The sequence below is a fragment of the Hippopotamus amphibius genome, chromosome 2, assembly GCF_030028045.1.
Source record: "Hippopotamus amphibius kiboko isolate mHipAmp2 chromosome 2, mHipAmp2.hap2, whole genome shotgun sequence".
In the NCBI taxonomy this organism is placed as follows: domain Eukaryota; kingdom Metazoa; phylum Chordata; class Mammalia; order Artiodactyla; family Hippopotamidae; genus Hippopotamus; species Hippopotamus amphibius.
The window spans coordinates 183895976-183920003 of record NC_080187.1 but is presented as its reverse complement, the minus strand read 5'-3'; the positions used below and the strand labels follow the sequence as shown (position 1 = coordinate 183920003).

At 34.7% G+C, this 24028-nt stretch overlaps 1 protein-coding gene across 3 annotated transcripts in view; it reads right to left on the bottom strand.

Annotated features, from left to right (window-relative positions):
- BUB1B (BUB1 mitotic checkpoint serine/threonine kinase B) overlaps positions 1–24028 on the bottom strand; it is a 52632-nt gene that overhangs the window by 13542 nt on the left and 15062 nt on the right. For 2 of the 3 annotated variants that reach the window (XM_057721645.1, XM_057721647.1), the window contains exons 4-14: positions 23710–23854; positions 19845–20041; positions 13049–13218; positions 11298–11512; positions 11036–11130; positions 8952–9178; positions 4804–4916; positions 4163–4278; positions 3564–3613; positions 2393–2453; positions 2156–2258 (exon numbers count right to left, since the gene is read on the bottom strand). In XM_057721645.1, the coding sequence (XP_057577628.1) occupies positions 2156–2258; positions 2393–2453; positions 3564–3613; positions 4163–4278; positions 4804–4916; positions 8952–9178; positions 11036–11130; positions 11298–11512; positions 13049–13218; positions 19845–20041; positions 23710–23854 (1492 nt within the window). The remainder of the gene's footprint in view (positions 1–2155; positions 2259–2392; positions 2454–3563; positions 3614–4162; positions 4279–4803; positions 4917–8951; positions 9179–11035; positions 11131–11297; positions 11513–13048; positions 13219–19844; positions 20042–23709; positions 23855–24028) is intronic. The other variant, XM_057721646.1, reaches the window with a different exon arrangement.

Sequence of the window (24028 nt, the reverse complement as noted above, 5' to 3'; positions counted from 1 at the left end):
GCAATGGAACACTAAGGGTCTTTATACATATTACCTAACTGCCCTCAGAGAGATTGTACCACTTTATACATTTACCTGAAGTACACAAGAGTGCCTATTTTGTTTCACCCTTATAGATACTAGATATTAATTTTCTGGATCATTATCAATATGACATATACTCTGCATTTCAGACTCAACGTTATTAAGTAGAGGTGAGAGACAGAACTAGAAAAAAAATGAAACTAAAAAATTGTAAACTTAGAGTAAAATAGATGTTTGTAGTCTAAGAATACACTTTATGCAAATACTACTTATGGCCCTATTAGTTTAGACATTTTAAAAATGTTTTTTTTTAGAGGAAAAAATCCTTGTAGGTACCTATTAACAAAATTCAAGTAAAAGGTTTAAGACAAAAAGACTAGATTAAGATTTACCCTTTTAATAAATCAGTCCCCTTTATTAATTCAGTCCATCCTTGAAGAGCTGAATCTAGAACCACTGCCTCCAAATCCAGCCTATCCATCCATTCTCTGGTAGTATTCTCCAGAACACAGTATATAAAAATTACTCTTTTACATCATTATCTTTTCATAGCAGTCAGTGGATTACCTATATTAGAATTACCTGGGAAAGTATTTAAAACAAACAAAAATACATGTTTGGGTTTTATCCCTGGAAATTCCAATTCAGTATGATTGGAATGGGTCCTGAGCACCTTTAATCATAAATGACACCTGAGGTTCTTCTGGGTTGCTGGAAATTTTCTGTATCTTGATATGGGTGAAGACTGCATGGGTATTCACATATATAAAAATTCACCTAACTGTGTGATTAATATTTGTGCAGTTTATGGATATAAAATATACCTCAATAAATAAGTAAACAAAAAGAAAAACATGTTTGATTCATTCCCTAGGATGTGGAGAACACACTGTTTTAAATCACTATAGCTACTGATCATGTCTCCCCATATAAGTCACCAGATTAAACATATTCAGTTCTCTTCAATTTCAAGACAAAGTTTCCAGATGCTGGTTTAAAACTTCAATGAAATGTCAATGATAAAGTTTTATTTATTTTGTCTTGAATGACTACGCAGGGTCTCTTTATCCTAAGTATTATCATGTCTCTAGTTCACAGTAGTTAAAACAGAATATTACCAAAAAAATAAAAATAAAAAAAATAAAAAAGTTGGTTCATATAACTGTTTCATTGCCACAAAAAACATTCTATATAAAAAGAACAAAAGATCCTTGGCTTTTAAGGCAGTGATTTTTCCCCACTTTAAAAATTTGAGGTATAATTAACATACCAAAAAATTTACCCTTTTCAAGTGTGTATTCAGTGGTTTCTAGTATATTCATAAGGTTTTGCAATCATCACCACTATCTAACTCCAGAACATTTTCACCACCTCAAAAAGAAACACCATATCCATTTGTAGCCACTTTCTAATCCACTCTCTCTCTAATCCCCTGGAAATCCCTAATTTACTTTTTGTCTTTATGGATTTGCCTATTCTGGACATTTCACATAAACGGAATCATACAATATGTGTTCTTTTGTGTGAGGCTTCATTTTAGTAAAGTGTTTTCAAGGTTTATCCATGTTGTAAGATGAATCAGTACTTCATTCCTTCTTACAGCTGAATAATATTCCTTTGTACAGATATACAACATTCTGTTTATCTATGCATCAGTTGATGAACGTTGGATTGCTTCCACTTTTTGGCTATTATGAACAATGCTGCTGTGAACATTCATGTAAAGTTTTTTGTGTGAAGATGTTTTAAATTCTTTTGGATATATACCTACGAGGGAACTGCTGGATCACATGGTAACTCCATGTTCAACATTTGAGGAAGTGCCAAACTGTTTTCCAAAGAGTGTGAATCATTTCACATTCTCTCCAGCAATGTATGAGGGTTCTAGTGACTTCACATCCTCACTTAACCAACACTTGTTATTTTGTCTTTTTGATTTTAGCCATCCTAATGCATATGTGTAGTATTTCACTGTGGTTTTGATTTGCATTCTCTGATAACAGATGGTGTTGAGCGTCTTCACGTGCTTATTTCAAGCCAGTGACTTTCATTTTAACCCTAAACTTCTGTGAGAATTGAATGAAACTATCCACTAGTCCATTTATATAAACTTAGGGATATTGCTCCTTACACAAACATCTGGAGATACATCCTCATTTGAGGTGATGCTTTCTGAAGTTTTGAGAATCGCAAGGGGTCTTCGTTGCACTAAAACCTGTGGGGGATCTGCAGGACTGGAAGAAGACATATTTCATTTAGCAATTTTTCTCTTAACATAGATAACAGTAACCCCCTATTTCATCCTCATTTATAATATTAGAAAACTTTTAATTGTCAAAACAAAACAAAACTAAAAACCCCCTCAAACCTGGTAGTCTTTTTTTCTGAAAGAAGAAACTCATCAAAAATGGAGAAAGGTACACTGGAACCTATAGAAAGAGAGACTAAATTTACACTGTTAAGAGTAAATGCCCTACTCTTCAAGACAACTAGGTCAATTAACATTTTTAGTGTTTGAAAGCAGAAAGACAATTTTGTTTGTCTTTTATACGTAATTTCAAATACACAAAAGTAGAGATCATGTAATAACAATTACCTAAACATGGATGATCTTGTTTCATCTTTATTCCCCACAACTACTCCCCCAAACCTAACTCAACTCTGGATTATTTTGAAGCAAACACAAAACACCATATCACTGCATATGTAAATATTTTAGTACATATTTCTTAAAGAGATAGCCTCTTTTTAAAAAGCATAATCTCAAAAGATGATCATACCTACAGAATTAACAATTTCTGTATTCAAATAACCAGTCAGAAGTTTCACATTTTACCAAAACTTTTTAGAAAGTTGAATTAGGAATGCAAAGTAAATTCATACACTGTGACTAGTTGAAATGCCTCTTAAATTGTTTTTACTTTACAGGGTTTTTGTTTCTGCTATTAATTTTTTGTTTTAGAAACTGGGTTGCCAGGCATATAATGCTGGATTTTTTGCTAATTATATTCTCTTGCTTCACATATTCTTCTATGCTTTGCATTTCCTATAAATTGATGGTTAGAATTAGAGGTTTAATCAAATTCTACTGAATTTTTTAAACTACTTATAGGTGGATATTCATCTCTCTACCACTTTTAACATGTTTCTGAAAAGACAACAAATTTAAATATAAAATAGCTTTAGTTTTAAGCTTTTCCCTTTCTTTTTTCCAAAAAACCACTTTCCAGTCTTGGCTGCTGGGTGCTACTGATATGCTTAGCTAGAGTACACTGAAGTGGAAGATTATTTTGTAGTTAGTATAAATTACATTTAAACCAAATATTTTAAAGCAATGAGTTATTTTAAAAAAATATCCTTTCAAATATCTAACCTATTTTGAATCATGTTGAATTCCATGACTGAAAGATAACAATACCTAGTCCCTCTGTTTGCTTTCTTTCAACTCCTTTTATCACAATCAAGAAAAGAATTTATACTTGCTACATAATGCATTTGTTATCAGTAAGTTCTTCATGAGACTGTCAAATAAAACTCACTTTTAGAATGAGGTTGTTCTTGCCAAATGTTTTCTGCAAGTGAAGTTTCCCTGTAAAGAAACTTGTTTTAAAACATGTGCTTAGTACCCACAGAAAGAATTACTTAATTCTTAAAAGTCCAAGAGGCTTTTTTATTCAATATAATCTCCATTCTAAGATAAAGAAAATATTCTAGTACCATCAAACCAAATTCTTTAAGATAGAACCTTCAGTCATTAAAATTGTTACAGAACTATATTTGATAGCAGAAGTTGTTATATTAACTGTATAAACAGATGACAGAATGGTAAACTTTCATTTTTATAAAACAAAACCAAAACAAATAAGTATACCAATGTTAATACTAGTCATCTGTTGGTGGTAGAATCATTTAAAAAATTTTTTGATTGTTTTATAAGAAACGTATTTTTTTTAACGGAAAAAAGTCAGTACCCAGACCTCCCTCATCAGCATAAAAGCTTATGCTGTGACAAAGACTTGAAAAAATTCATGTCTTGATACTAAAAAAAAGTTAAGGAGACTTCAAGTCACTAAAGAGTCAAAGGCTGGTTCTAAATGCCCTCCTGTAAGCATCATCCCTTCCACCAATGTGGTCCTACCTGGCACAAGAGTTTACTGGGCAAACAGAATTGGAAAGAGCCATTCCTGGTACTTCCTGAAACTTTGATGCAATTCGCAGTTCAGCTGTCTCCTTTGTAGACATCTTCTCTTCTTGCTATTTTCATTAAATAAACAAAATTAATGAGTCCTGCGCATCTAGAAACTGCTACCTATTTTCAAGTTTTAGTGCCAAAATTAGCTTTACTATACTCTTCCCCTAGACATCTATTAACCATATAAAATGTCTGTACCACAAAAGTTCTTCCCAATAATTTATGTTCCCAGTATAAACTGGTACTGTTATACTCAACGGAGTAGTGGCAAGCCAATACACACTAAATTTCTTTAGCTAATCTCATTTTAACGGAACATGACTAGAATAAAAATCTAAAGTCAGAAGTATCAGAATAGTGATTTAGAGTACACTAAGAAGTCAATAAATTACATCACTTATATGCCACAGATTCCATTTGAAGTCACCTATTAAATTACTTTCCTGCTCAACTTTACTGACACTAATAGTGAAGAAACTATCAGAAACTCTGAGTGGGCCCTGGCAAGACTTTTACCTTCTATATTTTTATATTGTTTAAATTTGTATCAATAAGCATTAGTTGTATGTATTGAAAAACAGAATAACCTGATCACTCGCTCTTTCTTGCTGAGTAGTTTGGATTTCTTTTAGCTTCTTCTCCATCTCTTCAATCTGTTTCTGCATTTCTGCTCTCTTCTCTGCGCTGGTCAGTAGCTCAGCTAGAAACAGTAAGGTCGGCTGAGGCATTACGCCTCATAGCAATTTATCCTGTCAAAAACTGTCTTTGGGACTCATGTCCTCAACATATATGTTAACATTACAGATGAGAATGATACAAATGGAGCAAAGTCCTAAACTTGACATCTAGGTCTTTAATATTTATTCAGTCAATAAAACACATAATATCTATTATGTGCCAAGCAGAACTCTTAGAATTTAGGTTTTAGTGGCACATAATACAAAGTCCTTGGTCATGTGATGCTAACATTCAATTTGGAAGAAACACACACAGAAATTAACAAGAAAAATCAGTGTTAAAAATAAAATAAAATAGGTGATGTGAGAATGTGTCGCTGGGTAGGGGGATAGAGATCAGGGGCTACTTAAGACCAGAGATCAGGGAAGATCACCTAAGAAAGTTTCATTATAAAGCTGTAACCTGGATGAAAAGGGACCAGTCATATGAAGATCTAGGGAAAGATTTTAGGCCAAGGGACTAGTTGGCACAAAGGCCCTAATGCAGGAACAAGATTATTATGTTCAAGGATCCAAAAGAAGGCCAACATGGTTGTAGCACAGAAAGAGAGAGCATAGTAAAAGATGAGGTTGGAGAGGTTGGCAACGGTCAAATCATATAGGCGTAAAGACCTTGTACTGCATTCTAAGACAATGAAAAAACACTGGAGAATTTTAAATAAAGGAGTGACATGATCTGACTTTTTAAAAAAGATAATTTGCTGTGAACAAAATGGACTGTGGTAAGGCCAGAATGAGGGCAGAAAGTCTAACTGCAGTAGTCCAGCTAAAAAGACGTTTTGGATTGAGGTAATAATGGGAATGGTGATAAATGAAAGATCTATGAAATTTTTTGGTGGTAAAGTTGATAGGCTTATTCATTAGATGTGGGGGAATGGTAAGGAAAGCAGGAGCAAAGTTAACTTCTGGACTTTTTTTTGGCTTGAACCAGCTGGGTGCATGGTGATGCCTTTTCTTGAGATAGGGAAGCCTGTGATACATTTGCATACTGGGGTGTGGTTTGTGACAGAAATCAGTAACTGGTTTTTTTTTGTTGTTGTTTTAAATATTTATTTATTTGGCTGTGCCAGGTCTTAGTTGCAGCATGCAGGAATCTTTTAGTTGAGGCATGCGGGGTCTTTAGTGGTAGCATAGGGGATCAAACCTGGGCCCCCTGCATTGGGAGTGCGGAGTCTTAGCCACTGGACCACCAGGGAAGTCCCAGTAACTGTTTTCAGTTATGTCGAGTTTAAAATGTCTATTAGGATAGCCAATAGACGCAGGCAACAAAATATGAGTCTGGGGTTCAGGTGAAATGTCAGGGATGGGGATATGAATTTGAGAGTCCATGGCTTGTAAATAGTATTTAATCCCTTACCTAAAGATAGCTGTTGAAAGAGAAGATAGTTGGAATATTTCAGAATTTTCCCCTGGGCCTCAGGAAGAGATCCTGAACGGGAAGAACAGTAGTAAAGGACACTGAGCAGGAATACACATCAAGGAAGAAGCCAAGAGAAGCATTTCATAAAGTAGTATTTCATCAGCTGTGACAAATAAAGCCAAGAAGTCAAGATTAGGACTGAGAAACAGCCATTGGATTTGGCAAAAAGGATGTTTCTGGTCACTGTGATCACTGGAATAGAAGGGATACTTAAAGAAATAACAGGCAGTAAAGAAGATTACAATTCCCCCAAAATTTTGTTGTGAAAGGAAGTATAAAAATGGGGTAGTAGCTGGAGAAGAATATGAGGGTAACGGAGATTTTTTTTTAAAGAATGGAGACATTAGAGTATATATGTATAAATTAGTGAGAATGGTTTAGTAAAATAGGAAAATACTGGAAGGGGAAGAAAAAAGGACCACTCCTTTGATGAAGAGGAACATTAATTTTAACCGAAAGAATGAGTATATAGGTACAGATTGCAGATATGACAGATTTGGTGGAAGAAAACAGAGTTACCATTACATTCCTTCTATTTTCTCAATGAAGTTAGAAAATGGGATTATAGGTGAGGAGGGACAGGGATGTAGACTTGAAAATATGAAAGAAAATTAAATTAGTTGTTTAGCAGAAAGAAGAAATTCACCTACCAGGAAACTAATAAGACAGGCACTGATAAATGCTCATTTTGAGCTGTGTGGTCAAGAATTTAAAATGAGATCAATACATATAGTTGCATTTTCCTCCAGCTACATTTAAACTATCAATACTTGGATGCAGGTACAGTGTGTGAGCAGACAGCTAGATTTAATCAGGGTTGAGGTTCTACCAGGTAAATACAATATAGTGAATGATGTAGGGGTAGAAAGTAAGATATGAGCCAGATGCTTAGTCAGTTCATGAGTGACAGAGAGTGACTAAAAAGTCTGAGGTGAGAACACTATGGAGGCTTAAGTGGTAGAAAAAAAAATTGGGAGACATGAATCCGAAAGAAGGTTTTTGAAGGAGGAGGGGGAAAATGGTTTGGAAGTAGCAATGGGAAGAAAGGATAACAGCCTTGCCTTTAGGCCCACCCTGTGGTTTCCTCATTTCTCATATCTCTACCTGAGAGTGAAAGTTAGCAACAATCTTTGAAGCTAGTTTTCAATATAAGAAACCACTTTCTTATAGGCATGAGGATTTATAAGAGTACAAACTAGATTCAGAGACAAGGTTAGGAAACGAGTATTAAAATATCCTCAGAGGTCAATACTTCTTAACTAGGCTCCTCAGACAGTGGGATTCCAGGGTCTAGAACATTCAGTGCGCCTCTGCCAAACAGCAGATGGTGCAGAGATGGTCCAGTCGCTTTTGCTGCAGGGCGCTCTGCTTCAAATCCCAACTAACCCTAGCTCAGGTCCTTCTTTGGTTAGTTGAGAATAAAATGTACTATTTTACTTTTATAAATTTGGTTATAGCTAGAGCCATCCCTTTAGGAAACAGTTTTAATCTAAGTACCTATACCTAGTTCCTTTCCCAGCTTATATTTGGCTATTCTGCTAGCCTACTTCTTTGTTGTGGTGGTTCCCACTTTTAAAAAGCTTTACACAACTAGCTCTTTGCTTTTTAACCATTCTCTGTCTCCTACCTAGACACATAGATTCCATTTTTCAATAATTATTTGAGCCCAGAGCACTTCTGTCAACCTTGGAAGGCACTAGTTGATGTAACAAATAAGGCAATTCCAAACTTACAGTCTGCTTTACAGACATCTGCTTCTAACTTGTCATCTGGAACTCTGAAATGATTTTTTTTCCTAAACAAATTGTAAATGATGGTTAAGCTTCCCAGCTAGCCCTATGAATGGCACATCTCCTTAAGTGAGCTGAGCTGCATTAGTAGGTTACTATGGATGCTTGTGTTAAAAAAAAAAAATTTCTCTTTCTTGGTATAGATCCTAGTCAAAATGTCTAAAGGGATGAAATTTATTTTTGGACCCTTGCCTACCTCCTCTTCTGTACTCTCCCTCATCTTCTAATGCCTTAAGCTCCAAATGCTATGCTTTCCTACTTTTAGCCTATTCTGGACACCTCCTGCTCCCAAATACTTCTAGGCTTCAAAATCAGAACCACTTCCCACTTTCCCCAAATTCCCAGTTTTTCAATTTACAGTGAGCTTCCCTTAACTTAGAAAGAACATAATGTCTTTAATAAACAGTACATACAACTATCATCTAAATGACTGAGTATGTTAACCTAAATAAGCCCTAGGAGAAATTTCAGGCAAAGTATTAAAAGTAAAGTGAAATATTTAGGAAATATTAGGAAAAGCACTTTTCTGTCTGCCTATTGCAGGGAAATATGAATTGGTCATGCAGTTCCTTTATTTTGAAGATAAATTTAGTTGCTTAATATTTTTCCCCAGGGGTTTCATGGAAAGCAACAATGGAAGTTCAGCTTAAATGGAGAAGCATAGAAACCACAGAAGCATCACATAAAGGTACACACAATGAGGAAATTTTCTTCAGACTTAACATATCAACTCAATCTTCCTACAACTAAGTTATTTTTACAAACTTGAACTAGATCAATACACATACCTTCTCTTCGCTCTTTTAATTTTTTCCGGAAAACCTCAGCCCGGATCTCTTCAAAGGAAAACTCCCCCACTCCTGCATAAATCTTCTCCTTACAATACATCATCTTCTCTTTCTTCTCCTCAGACTCTTGCTGAAGGCTTTGAACTCTTTGCAGGAGATCTCCTTCCTTTCCAGGCTTTCTTGTGCTTAGAATGTGGTTTATACTGGGTTCAATTTTACATGGTGTCCTAAAAGAAGCAAGATAATTATTATTCACCATACAGATCAAATGAGTTATTTCTTATGTTTTGACAGAACACAGGGACAATGTCAGTAGTGAGGCTATACGTGATTGATTCCAAAAAAAACAAAAACAAAAAAAGATTGAGAAAAGAGGCTAAAAATAATTTACATGGTCCACCAACAATTATGTTCTGAGTACTACTATGAGGAAGGAAATGAGGTGTAAGTTAAGGTCATCGGATGGCTTATATTACTTATAGGTAAAAATAAACCTGAATACCATATCTTTTTTTTAAGGAGGTTAATATTTTTATTTTTATTTTATTTTTTATTGAAGTATAGTTGATTTATAATGTGTTTGTTTCAGATGTACAGCAGTGATTCAGCTATACATACATATATATGTATATATATACATATAGATTCTTTTTCAGATTCTTTTCCCTTATGGGTTATTACAAAATATTGAATATAGTTCCCTGTGCTACACAGTAGGTCCTTGTTGGTTATCTATTTTATATATAGTAGTGTGTATATGTTAATCCCAACCTCCTAATTTATCTCTCCCTCCTACCTTTCCCCTTTGGTAACCATAAGTTTTCTATGTCTATGGAAACATCTAAATCAAACCCAGTGTATGAAATGAAGTTAACTTATGCAATATAGCCCATTTCCCACTGTTCAGACCCCAAAGAATTAGAGTTAGGAATATAGCATTTAGGGAACTGATGATATGAAATTCCATGTTCTCAGCTGAGGGGGAAGAATAAGAGTGGTAATATAGGTTTGAAAAGAATGAAGCATAAAGTATCTCACTCAGGATGGGGCAGATGTTCTCAATCTGGACAATGGATCAGAATCACTTATAGGACTTCCCTGGTGGCGCAGTGGTTAAGAATCTGCCTGCCAATGCAGGGGACATGGGTTCAAGCCCTGCTCCAGGAAGATCCCACATGCCTCAGAGCAACTAAGCGCGTGAACCACAACTACTGAGCCCACATACCACAGTTACTGAAGCCTGCACACCTAGAGCCCACGCTCCACAACAATAGAAGCCATCACAATGAGAAGCCTGCCCACTGCAACCAAGAGTAACCCTGCTTGCCACAACTAGAGAAAGCCTACGTGAAGCAACAGAAGACCCAATTCAGCCAATAAATAAATAAATAAATTTATAAAAAAAAAAAGAAAAGAATCACTTATATATCTTTTATTTTCTTATGTACCTTTTTACATACAGGATCAGAATCTTTAATGGTCCAAGTACCTACATGCTTAAAAGCCTTCCTTGACTTGCTCAACTGATAAAAGACTCTACGAAAATCCCACACAAACATCATACCTAGCATATGCATGGGGTTATAGATTAGTTATGAGCAAATTCTTGCAACGGGAAACAAAATAGGACTTAATATTAGAACTCCACAATGTTACATACTAGACTGAATCTTAGACTGCCTGATTATCTAATCATCACCTATCATATTTTTTCTTGTAAACAGAAATGCCAAGAGTTAGGAAGAAAAAGACATCCAGAAAGAAAAAGCAGGTTACGAGGAAAAAATGGCATAATTTCTCATTACTGTCAATAACAAAGGTAGAACATCTCACTTAAATCACAGTGACTATCTTTAACTACAGCAATGTAAATATAAACCTACTGAGTTTATTCCTTAATAACAATATTAACAAATGATCTTTTAGCCCTAACATACTCAAAAAAATAAATAAATAAATATAGGAAATAAAACTTTAGCTTACTTTCATCCCCACAAAGAAGAAAATGCCTTTAGGAACTAGGATAGGTGGCCCTGCCCACTCTTAATAATTCCCACCTCAGAATATCTGGAAACCAAACTCACATAACTGGCTGTTGTGCAGTCTCTTCCACATATGGAGTAAAGCTGGGAAGCACAGAGGGTACAGCTGTCATAGAAGCTGTATTGCCACGAGGCTGCTGATGAAGAATAAAACTAAAATTACCATGGTTTCACATTCTGACACAACACATGCAGACCCCACCTAGTTATTCAAGAGGAATTCAAAGAGATGCTAAAAATACTCCTCTACTCTAACTCTGAAGTCTTTGTCATGTCAGCAAATAAACGATCTAAGAGTCCTTACCCTGTATTCTAAAGGCCTGCCTGTGTTCCAAGGGCCAGCTTGCAGCTCATTCTCTTTGGCCCTGGACACAGGAGGTGCTATCCATGGCTGGACTGCAGGCTTAGATGATTCCGCGCTAGAAGCTTCATCAGCATTTTCATCAAAAACAGTAATTCTAGAATTACTTTGCATCTGTTGAGGAACTGGATTTTGGAGTCCTCTGTTCTGGTTCGGAACTAAGAGAAAAATATTAAAACTTCATGTAAAATCTTTATCAATTTAGATGTCCAATAAGGTATACGTAATTCTTTCCCAAATCAAGGAGATAACTTCTACTACCATAGAATCAAAGAGATTTTTTTTAAAAATAATAATTTTAAAAAACATTAATGGATCAAATTAATAATTTTAAGTCTATTCTGTATGTTACTTATACCCTACCTTTTTCCTCACCTGTAATCTTTTATGCATGATATCCAAAAAAGAAATTCTACATCTTCCTCCAGTCATCATTCTAACACTGTCTAATTTTATCAGAGACTAACCTAATCTTAATCTTCATTTTTCAGTTTAAAACTTTCTCTCAATGGAAATCCGCTGAAATGTACTGAATCGAGAAAAAACAAACTAGCCCACTTATTAGTGATATTCTCTTTAGTGGGGCTGCTTATTAGAATCAAGCTTCATCATGATTTGGATGAAATATTCTTTAGGACTATATTCCCTATACCTTAATTCTTAGATCTCCAAGGAACATTCTGAGTATTAAAAGTTGATATCAGGAAAGGGATATGAGATCTTTTAAAAATCTGGTCTACATCTCTAACTGCTATAAATTTGGTTAATAAAAGCTTATTATTCTCTGTACCTTCTGCTCAATTTTGCTGTAAACCTAAATTTCCCTAAAAAATAGTGAATTAGAAAAAAGTTGGGCTTCCTAGGTGGCGCAGTGGTTAAGAATCCACCTGCCAATGCAGGGGACATGGGTTTGATCTCTGCTCCAGGAAGATCCCACATGCCGCGGAGCAACTAAGCCTGTGCACCACAACTATTGAGCCTGCGCTTTAGAGCCCATGAGCCACAACTATTGAGCCCATGTGCTGCAACTACTGAAGCCCACGCGCCTAGAGCCCACGTTCCACAAGAGAAGCCACGGCAATGAGGAGCCCGCGCACCACAATGAAGAGCAGCCCCCACTCACCGCAACTAAAGAAAGCCCGCGCACAGCAAAAAAGACCCAACACAGCCAATAAATAAATAAACAAATAAATTAATCAAAAAAAAGTTATTATTGATCATCTTTAGGTATACAAAGAGAGCCCAATTTCTTGACCCCCCAAAAGCTGAAGACCAAGTTAATACAATCTTTGAGGATCTGGTACATATAAGCTTTACTTTGATAATACTTGATGTAATATTGTATATCTTCTTTCAACTAACAACTGAAACTCAGAAACTCTAGATACTTTCTACATATTAGATTAGGTCTTTCTTTCTTCCTTCCTTTCTTCTTTCCTCCCTCCCTTTCTTTCTTTCTTTGCATTATAAGGGCCTCAGAATAAGTTTTTTTTAATTAAGACACAAAATGCTGGCATGTTTTAGTGTTACTGCACACTGTGATCTCAGTTCTCCTTAGACTTCTTTCTTTTTTGCTACCTAGTACTCAGAACAGTAGGACAATGTCCACATATATATTTATACATGATCTCCTTACATAATTTGCCTACCACCTGAGACTAAGAGCTTCCCATAATAACATTTAACAAACTTACCCTTGAGAGCACCTCCTACACGCCTGATTGGAGCTCTTGCTGTCTTTTTCCCTTTGCTTTTTAGTTCAGCCAATGTGCTTCGTTGGGGTATAGAAGATCCAAAAACTTCCTCCTCCTCTTCTTTCTCAAGTGCCAACAGAGTTTGCCGAGACACTCGAGCTTGGAATTGCCTAAAGGAAGAGAATGGACAATTGACACCTGGTGAGATGGACACTACTCACCAATTCAAATTTCCTAATTTGTTAAACAAGGGCGAAGAGTGGGATGGGGAAGAAATATATAGAAATAGCCAAAAGAAAGCGTTTATTCTCTCAGGAATAAAGAAAGCCACCTTGAAATCAGAGAAAGTTTTGGCTAGAATGATTTAGCTCTCCCTCTGTATGTCCAAATTTGGCCAGTTAAAAATACTCTGAAGATCACCAGTAGGTTGATCTCAGGATCAGATCAGGGTGTCTAAGATTAAGATCATAGAATTTACTAAGATCAGTTTCCCATCAACTTTTTATGATAAAACTTTTTAAACTCACAAAATAGTTGAAAGAGTAAATAGTACCCATATATCCTTTACCTAGATTCACTAATTGTTAACATCTTGCCATATCTATTTTATTACTGCATGTCTCGCTTTCTCTCTCTACACAGAATCCCTACCCCACCCCCTACCCCATCATTTTTCCTGAATCAGATGAAATGAAGTTGCATCCAACATGACATTTTACTTTAGTAAAGCTGGCAGAGTTTGAAGACTAAACTTCCTGTGCAGCTGCTAAAGTTTTAAGTATTATCAAAAGGGTAAAAAAACTGAATAAACTGCAAATGCTGGCCAAAAGGGAATAAGCCCGACAGCTTCTCTCTCTCTCTCTCTCTCTCACTGATTAGAATTAAAAACTCTAGACAAGATACAAAGAAGCAACTGAGGTCTCTGAAAAGTAAACAAAAGCAAGTGGACTGTGGAGAGGAGTCAACTTGAAGAAACAACCCATGCAGGGCTGTTTCCTGTTGTGTTTTTTTTTTCCTTGTCTTCTCCTCACGGTTTTGAATTGTTATGTTGGTGGTGTGGGCAGCTAAAACTCCTAGAGAAACTTCATCTTTCTGGCCAGAGGACTGGGAAAAGGGGACTCTGAAGGCCAATGAGTATGGGAGAAATACTGGAGAGGATGAACTGAAGAAGTGGATCTCCTAATTCTGTACATGAACTGGCACAAGCCCTGGAACTCACCCCTGCACTATGCATACACAGGGCAGACCCAAAGCAGCACAGAAAAGGTTTTGAGAATTGAACTATGGTATAAACCACTGCCCAAGTCCTAGACTAACCCCAGTCTAACACATGGGTTAGACCCAAAGGTCTTTGAAAATTGAACTGACACTGGAACCACTACCCACATAAGATGAAACAGAAATTATGATATCTGAAGGTTAGTTACCTAATAAGACAAAAACATCAACATTCTCCAGAGATCGTCAACCAACAGGACCCAGAGTCTAATAATATCAGGATAAATGTCCAGGATATAATCCAAAATTACCTAACACACAAAGAACAAGGAAAATGTGACCAATTCTCAAAGGAAAAAAAACAAAAAACAAAAAAAAACAGATACAAATATCAAATGACCCAGGTGTTAGAGTTTTCAGACAGAGATTTTAAAGCACCTAGTATAATGATGCTCCATAAGATAATGGTAAAAAACATTTGAAATGAATGGAAGGATAGAAGTTCTCAGCAGAAAGTATGAAAAAGAATCAAATGGAAATTTTAGACCTGAAAAACACAGTATCTGAAGTAAAAAACTTACTGGGTATACTCATTATCAAAATGGAGAAGACTGAGAAAAGAGTAAATGAACCTGAAGACAACTCAGTAAAAACTGGCCACCCTAAAGAACAGAAAGAATAAAGGTTAAAAAAATTCTTTAAATGAACATAGCTTCAGGGACCTGTGGGACAATATCGGAAAGTCTAACATATGTTTAATGGAAGTCCCAGAAGAAAAGGTATATATGTATATTTTTAAAATAATGGCTGAAAACTTTTCACATTTTGTAAAAGGCATGCATTTACAAATTCAAAAAGTGCAATAAATCCCAAATGGATTAAACATAAAGGTAATCACACCTACACACATCATGATCAAACTGCTGAAAAGCAATGCTAAAGAAAAAAAATCTTAAACTTACCCAGAGAAAATCAACACATTACAAAAAATGGGGAAGAACCATTTCAAATGACTACAGATTTCCCATCAGAAATCATGGAGTCCAGAAGACAGAAACGTGTTAAAAGAAAAGAACTGTTACCCAAAATTCTACATCCAGTGAAAATATCCTTCAGGAATGAAGATGAATACAGACATTCTCAGATAAAAAAAAATCTAAGATAATTTATTAGCAAAAGACTCACTATAAATGAATGGCTAAAAAAAAAAAATCTCTTTGGGCTGAAGGAAATGATGCCAGAGGAGAACTTGGAACTTCAGGAATAAAGAACAAAAATGGTAAATATAAAAGACTATTTTTCTCTTAAGTTCTTTAAAATATGTATGGCTGTTGAAAGCAAAAATTATAACAGTCTGATGAAGTTTTCAATATGTGTAAATGTCATACATATGACCAGTATATCAAAAAAGTAGGGAAGATAAAGAACCTATATGGTTATAAAGCTTCTATATTTTACTTGAAGTGGTGAAATATTAACTCTAAGTAGACTGTGAATGGTTAGGTATATATATATATATTATATCTCTAGAGCAACCACTAAAAAAATAACAGACAAAAAAAGCCAATAAAATAAATTAAAATAATAAAAATTCAAATAATTCAAAAGAAGACAAGAAAGGGGCAACAGAGGAACAAAAGACAGAGAATAAACTGAAAACAAATAATAACAGATCCAAATCCCACAAAATTGATAATTCCATTAAAATGTTCTAAATATACTACATAAAAGATACTGCGAGAGTTGAGAAAAACACAACACCCAACTCTTTGCTTTAAATATAAAGACACTGACAGTTTAAAAGTGAAAGGAGCAACCTGACTGAAAAATGGGCAGAAGATGTTAACAGACTTTTTTCCAAAGAGGAAATGCTGATGACCAAAAGGCATGTGAAAAGATGCTTAACATCACTAATCATCAGGGAAATGAAAATCAAAACCACAGTGAGGTATCACCTCACATCTATCAGAATGGCTATCATCAAAAAGAACACAAATCACAAATGTTGGCAAGGATATGGAGAAAAGGGAAACCTTGTACACTGTTGTGGGAATGTAAATTGCTGCAGCCACTGTGGAAAAGAGTGTGGCAGTTTCTCAAAAAACTAAAAACAGAACTATCATGTGACCCAGTGATTCCACTCCTGGGTATATACCCAAAAAAACTAAAAACACTAATTTGAAAAGATACATGCACCCTAGTATTCATAACAGGATTTTTTACCATTGTCAAGATATGGACGCAACCTAAGTGTCCACCAACAGATGAATGGATAAACAAGATGTGGTACACATATATAGTGGGATACTACTCAGTCATAAAAAAAAGAATGAAATCGTGTCTTTGCAACAACTAGGATGAACTTGGAGGGGATTATGCTAAGTGAAATAAATCAGAGAAAGACAAATACTGTATGATATCACATACATGTGGAATCTAAAAAACACAACAAACTAGTGAATAAAATAAAAAAGAAACAGATTCACAGATACAGAGAACAAACTAGTGGTTACCAGTGAGCAGAGGGAAGGGGAAGGGCAACACAGGGGTAGGGGACAGGAAGGCACAAACTATTAGGTATAAAACAACCTACAAGGACATATTGTACAACACAGGGAATATAGCCTGTATTTTATAATAACTATATAAATGGAGTATAACCTTTAAAAATTCTGGATCACTCTACTGTACACCTGTAACTTTTATAATACTGTACATCAACTATACTTCAAAAAAGAACCCCCTGTTGAAAAAAGTAAAAAAGATCCACACAAAAACCTATAATGTGAATGTTTGTAGCAGCATTATTTCATAATTGCCAAAAAATAAAAACAACCTAAATGCCCAATAACTGATGAATGGATAAACAAAATGTGGTATATCCAAAGAATGACATTATTCAACAATAAAAAGGAATGAAATATTGATATATGCCACAACCATGTTCATCTATGATGAACCTTGAAAACATGCTAAGTGAAAGAAGCCAGTCACAAAAGACCACATAAAGTAGGATTCCATTTATGTGCAATGTCCAGAATGGGAAAACCGAGAGAGAAAGCAGATTAGTGGTTGCCTGGAACTGGGGTAAGTGGGAATGGGGAGTGACTGCTAATAAGTATGGAATTCATTTTGGGGTGTTAAAAATGTAAAATTAGATTAGGTGGCAATGGCTGCACACCTCTAAAACTGTTTAAAAAAAAAGTAAAGAAAGGAAAAAGATGTATCATGCAAACTAAAGAAAGTTGGACTGGCTATATCACTATCAGATTAAGCTGACTTCAGAACGAGTATAACCAGGGATAAAGATGAACATTATATAATGATAAGGGATCAATTCTAAATGTGTGTACACCTAACAACAGAACTTCAAAACATATGTAGCAAGATTGATATGAACTCAAAGAAGAAACAGATACATTCACAATAAAAGAGGGAATTCCTCTGGCAGTCCAGTGGTTAAGACTCTATGCTCTCATTGGCGAGGGCCCAGGTTCAATCCCTGGTTGGGGAACTGAGATCCCACAAGCCACGTGGCAAAAAAACAAAAAAAACACAATAAAAGAGACTTCAAAATTCCTCTCTCAGTAATTGATAGAACAAGCAGACAGCAAATCAGTGAGGATACAGAAAACCAGAACAGATTACCAATCAACTTGACCTAAGTGACATTTATAGACCATTTTATTCTAAAACAGCAGAAAACACATATTTTTCAGGTGTACACAAAACATTCACCATGATAGACCATATTCTGGGCCACAAAATGAACCTTAATAAGTTCAAAAGAATTGAAACCATACAAATTATGTTCTCTGATCATAATGGAATTAAACTAGAAATCAGTAACAGAGATAGCTGAAGAATCTCCAAACACTTCCTAATTAAATAATACACTTCTATATAACCCATGGATCAAAAGAAAGACATAAAGAAAATTAAAAAATATTTTGAACTGAATAAAAATGAAAATATAGTATTATATTAAAATTTGTGGGATATGGCTAAAGCCGTGCTTAGACAGAAATTTTTTATATTAGAAAAGCAAGTTCTAGAAATCAGTGCTCCAAGTGTCACCTTAAATTAGAAAAAGTAGGTAAAACCCAAAGCAAGCACGAAGAAGGAAATAATGAGCATAAATTAATAAAATTAAGAGAATATCAATTAAGAGAAAAATCAATGGAACCAAAAGCTGATTCCCTAAAAAGATCAAGAGAAATCGATAAACTTCTACCCGGATTGACAGAAGAAAAAGAGAAGACCAATAACAGGATTACCAATATGAAAAATGAAAGAAGGGAGGCCACTACATAACCTACAGACATTAAAAGGATAATAAAGGAATACTGTGAACAATTCTATGTTCATAAACTCATCACTTAGATGAAATGGACCAATTAATTCCTTGAAAGACAAAAACTACCAAAGCCCACTAAAAGAAATCAAAGATCTAAATAAATGGAGAAATATACCTTGTTCATGAACAATATTAATTAAAATCCCAGAAAGCTGATTCTAGAATTTACACACAAAGTCAAAGGAACTAGAAGAGTTAAAAAGAATAACAGAGGACTCATATTACCTGATTTCCAGACTTACTATACAATTCCAGCAGTCTAGATAGTGTGATATATACCAATGATAGACACATAGATCAACTGAACAAAAGAGAGTAACAAAAATAAACATACACAAATATGATCACCTGATTTTTGACAAAGATGCAAAGGTAATTCAATGGAGGAAATCTTTTCAACAAGTGGCACAGGAATAAATGGAGGCTCCTATGCAAAAAAACAAAACAAACAAACCAACCAACCCCAGAACAAAACAAAACAAAACAAAAAAGAGCCTAGATACCTTCTACAAAAATTAACTCAAAATGGATCACAGATTTAAATGTAGAGTAAAACTATAAAACTTTAGGATAAGAACATAGCAGAAAATCTTTGTGACCTTCAGCTAGATGGAATTCTCAGAAATATCAAAAGCATAATGCATACAAGAAATAATTGATAAGTTAAACTTCTTCAAAATTAAAAACTTTCATTCTATAAAAGACACTCCCAGACTTAAGCTGGGGGAAAAGATTTACAAACCATTCATCTGACAAAAGGCTTGTATTCAGCATATATAAAGAACTCTTAAAACTCAAGTGCATTATGCTAAATGAAAGCAGCCAGAATCAAAAAACTATATACTATATGATTCCATTTATATGACATTATGGAAAAGGCAAAACTATAGGGCTAGAGAATACATCAGTGGTTGCTAAAGGTTGGGATTGTGAGTAGGTGTTGACAACAAATAGATTACGAGGGAATTTATGGAGTGATGAAATTATTCTATATCTTGATTATGGTAATGGTTACGTGTCTCTACTCACTTGTGAAAATGTATAGAACTATAAAGAATAGATTTTACTGTATGCTAAATGGAAAATATTTAAACGTGTCTTTTAAAAAGCTGAATAGTAATGAAGTTAACTTGCCAATCCACAGGGAGCGCTTTATTCAGATGCAAAACAACTGTTTATTAGTTTTAACAAGTTAAGACAAGCTCCAGAGAAGCAGTTTACCGGTGTTGGGACTGCAGTCTTTCCAGTGGTTCAGCCTTCTGTTGAATCCCTTCCTGAAATATCAGATCTGCTTTCTTAAAGTTTTCTCTAGCTTCATATTCTTCAGCCCACGAGATATAGAACTGAGCAAGTGAAATGCCAATTCCTTGGTTATGTAAATAACTGTACATATCCAAAGGCTCATTGCATAAATGCCCCTGTAACAAATGAAAAGCATTAGCAGTTAACCAATTTCTCTTCACTTACTGAGTGTTTATTAGCCAAACAATCATTGGAGATACTCTATGTAGTTTCTGCATTGAAAAAAATTTATCTAATTCCATGTCATAAAGAATATATTGGGAGGAAAGTAAGAGATTAATTTGTAAGAAAAAGAGGTGGGGAGGAAAGACTTCAAAATATGTCATTTGAGTGTAGCCCTTAAGGAGGAATAGATTTACATAAGGTAGAGAATGGAAAACGAGGGGCATTCTAGGAAGAGAAAATAGCATAAGCAAAGACACTGAAGACTAGAAGTTTGTAGGGGTGTAGGCAACATAGGAATTTGGAAAAAAGGTCTGACCAGTCTTGAAAATCAAGCTAGTCAATTTTAAATATACCTGATAGTCAATGTTGTATCTGTTGGGGTAGGAGAACTGTAAGCAAAGAAATTGGTCAAATCTATATTTTAGAAGGGACCTTCCAAGACCAGATACAATGTAGGTAATTCTAGTAGCAAGAAGGGGAAGGGAGAGGGATCACTAAAAATCCCACACCACTAACAGTTTGATGTATTTTCTTCAGTCTTTGTTTTTCCCTTAAGGAAAAAAAGGAACATAAATCAGTTTACCCAGGATAAAAAGATTTTTTCATTTTAGAGTTTTAATCATAATTAAATGTTTTTAATCCATTTACCAGTGCATCATTCAATTTTCCATGCTGCTAGTTACTCATTGTTATTTTAAAATGGGTGAACAATGTTCCATCTAGTAGATCTTCCATCATTTAACTATTCCCCTATTTTTTGGATAAACCACTTCTAATTTTGCCCAATATAAATAACTGTATAATAAATATCTTTAAGCATATTGTCTTTCACACTTTACATTATTCCCTTAACATAAATTCGTATAAGTAGAACTATGTTAAAAAGTAAATTGCTTCCTAAGATGGTTGTACAAAGTTAAAACGTTAGCAGTTATTCCCAAATATAATTTCACAGATAATACTTGAAAGGCAGAAAACATTGCTATCTACTATATTCTAGTCCCCACCCAGGGTCTGGTAGAAAAAGGCTGAAAAAATGAAACGCTCCATTTATATCTTTGACAAAAACAATTAGTATTTTATAGTTTAATTTTGCAGTAATTCAGTAAATGCAGTTTTTCTGCTTATTCAAATTAGAGATGTTTTCCCATATGTGACAGAGTTTCAAGCAAAGTTAAAATTCTCAGTGTGTTATCAGTATAAGATCCAGTCCTTGATATCTATTACTACATAAATAAAGTTTAAAATCGATTGCACTTTGTTAATGGCTTCTTGAATAGCTGTGGTGCACCATGGGATAGCCAATGTAGATTGGGTTATTCCAGAGTGCTGAATGAGATCATTTAAAAAAATAACAGGACTTCCTGGGTGGCACAGTGGTAAAGAATCCGCCTGCCAAGGCAGGAGACATGGGTTCGAGCCCTGCTCTGGGAAGATTCCACATGCCACGGAGCAACTAAGCCCATGCGCCATAAAAAAAAAAAAAAAATAACAAATATCAATAAAAGGATAAGATGGTTAGATTAATAGATTAAAAAGAAAAGTTACCAGAAAAATGATGATGTCCTTAGATGCTGTGCCATTGTTAAACTGTTAAAATTTCTAAATGCTTACTCTCAATTTTTATACTTATCTTGAACAGCCTACAGACCATTCTTTCAGAAGCACTGGTTTAGACTATGCCTTTTACTCTATGATAATCACTGCTCTTCAGTACAAGCACCGGGTTAACACAAGTGAACAGAGAAATTATTCCAATTAATTGTTACTTTTAATAGCTCCAACTAAATATAATCATAGAAACCTGAGATTAAAAGTCACTTTAGAGCTTTATTTAGTTCAATCTTCTAATAAATCACATAAGAGACTATTATACAGAATAGAATGAAGAACAAAATCCATTAGTATACCACCAGGAACCACTGTCTCCATACTAACAAATCTGTTTGGCATTCTTTGTGTGCCATCCTTTGTTATAAATTCCCGTACCTACTATCCCTAAGGTAATTTCACCAACTCATATAAGGATGCCAACATATGTCAAACGTCCTACAGAAATCATGATAATTTTGTCTTCAGGATTCACCTAACTTCCTATATTAGTAACTATCTGAAGTTTAAATTAAGTCCTCCTTAAGAGATATATTTTAGCTGGAAATCTTATTAATTTCCAATGTTGATATTTTATCATATTACAATGGCTGTTGTAAATATTCTATTATTTAGAATTACCCAAATACTTATTTTAATAAATTTTTTATTTTTAGAAATTTATTTTTAATTTTTAACATATTTTATTAAAATTTTTTATCCATATCTAATTCCATCATCTAATATTCTATTCCAAATATTTATCACTTGCTTTTATTCTAATCTCTTTTAGGATAAAAGCAATGAAATGAATATCTAAGAAACCCTGGCCATCATTTTTATGAAGATGTTTTCATAAAAAAAATCGAGTGTTTTTTTTAAAGAATTTTTATTGAGATAGAATTGATATACAATAAACTGCATATATTTAAAGTGTATAATTTGAATTTTTTTTCTTATTAGTAATGTATATATGGCAATCCCAATCTCCCAATTCATCCCACCCCAGCCCCCCACCCCGTTTCCCCCCTTGGTGTCCATGTTTGTTTTCTGTATCCGTGTCTCTATTTCTGCCTTGCCAACTGGTTGATCTGCACCATTTTTCTAGAATCCACATACATGCGTTACTATACAATATCTGTTTTTCTCTTTCTGACTTACTTCACTCTGTATGACAGTCTCTAGGTCCATCCGTGTCTCTACAAATGTCCCGATTTTGTTCCTTTTTACAGCTGAGTAATATTCCATTGTATATATGTACCACATCTTCTTTATCCATTCATCTGCTGATGGATATTTAGGTCACTTCCATGACCTGGCTATTGTAAATAGTGCTGCAATGAACACTGGGGTGCATGTGTGTTTTTGAATTATGGTATTCTCTGGGTATATTCCCAGTAGTGGGGTTGCTGGGTCATATGGTAATCTCAAGAGTATTCTTAAAAGAACTACATGCCGGGGATATGTGTATAAAAACAGATGATTGAACTTGGTGTACCCCCAAAAAAATAATAAAAAAAATAAAATAAAATAAAAAAGAACTACATGTCAAGTAAGATAGTCCAAAGTGGTCAGGTCAACATTTTTAATTGTAACAACATACTAGGTGAAAGAGACCCAAAGACAGATGAAAAATAAACATCACTTTTTTTTTATGGTGATGATTTGAAAAATGGGAGAAAGGGATACAGGAATCACCTACAAAAGCTTTTCCCCAAACAATTGTACAACTGCCATGTGTTGGCTCCTATACATCCTCCCCAGTACAGTTGCATGGCCCAATGATGTTTAAAATCAATAAATAACCCACTCCTACAAAGAGATATATAGGCCTTATGATCATTTTTAAAGGGATAAAAAAACTTATAATAAAATCCACCTCTAAAGTAGAAACAATTTAACAAATATTGAATATTTATTAAATGTTTAGTTCTACTGAATGGCTCAGTTTTTTGATGTACAAGATACCTCTAAAGAAAATCTCTTGGTTTAATATTTTAAACTCAGATGGCACTTGAGAAAGACTTACCAGCTTAAGCCAGAGACTAAGAAATCGCGGATCATTATAATATCGTTTTTCTCCTTGTAGTGCTTCTACAGCTCTTTCTAATAATGTTGACATATTACTCTCCTTTCCACCCTGAGGATAGTTCTGCTCTGTCCAGCTAATATACCTGAATGGGAAGAGAGGAAAAGAATATTTTTCAAGTTTAACATGTCTTGCTCCAAGACCCATTCTGGACTTTTTAAAGAGAAATATCTAATATTATTGAAAATACATTTATTTATAGGTCCTCAATGACATGCCCTAAGCCTGTATCTGTCAAACTTTTCCAAATATTGCTAAC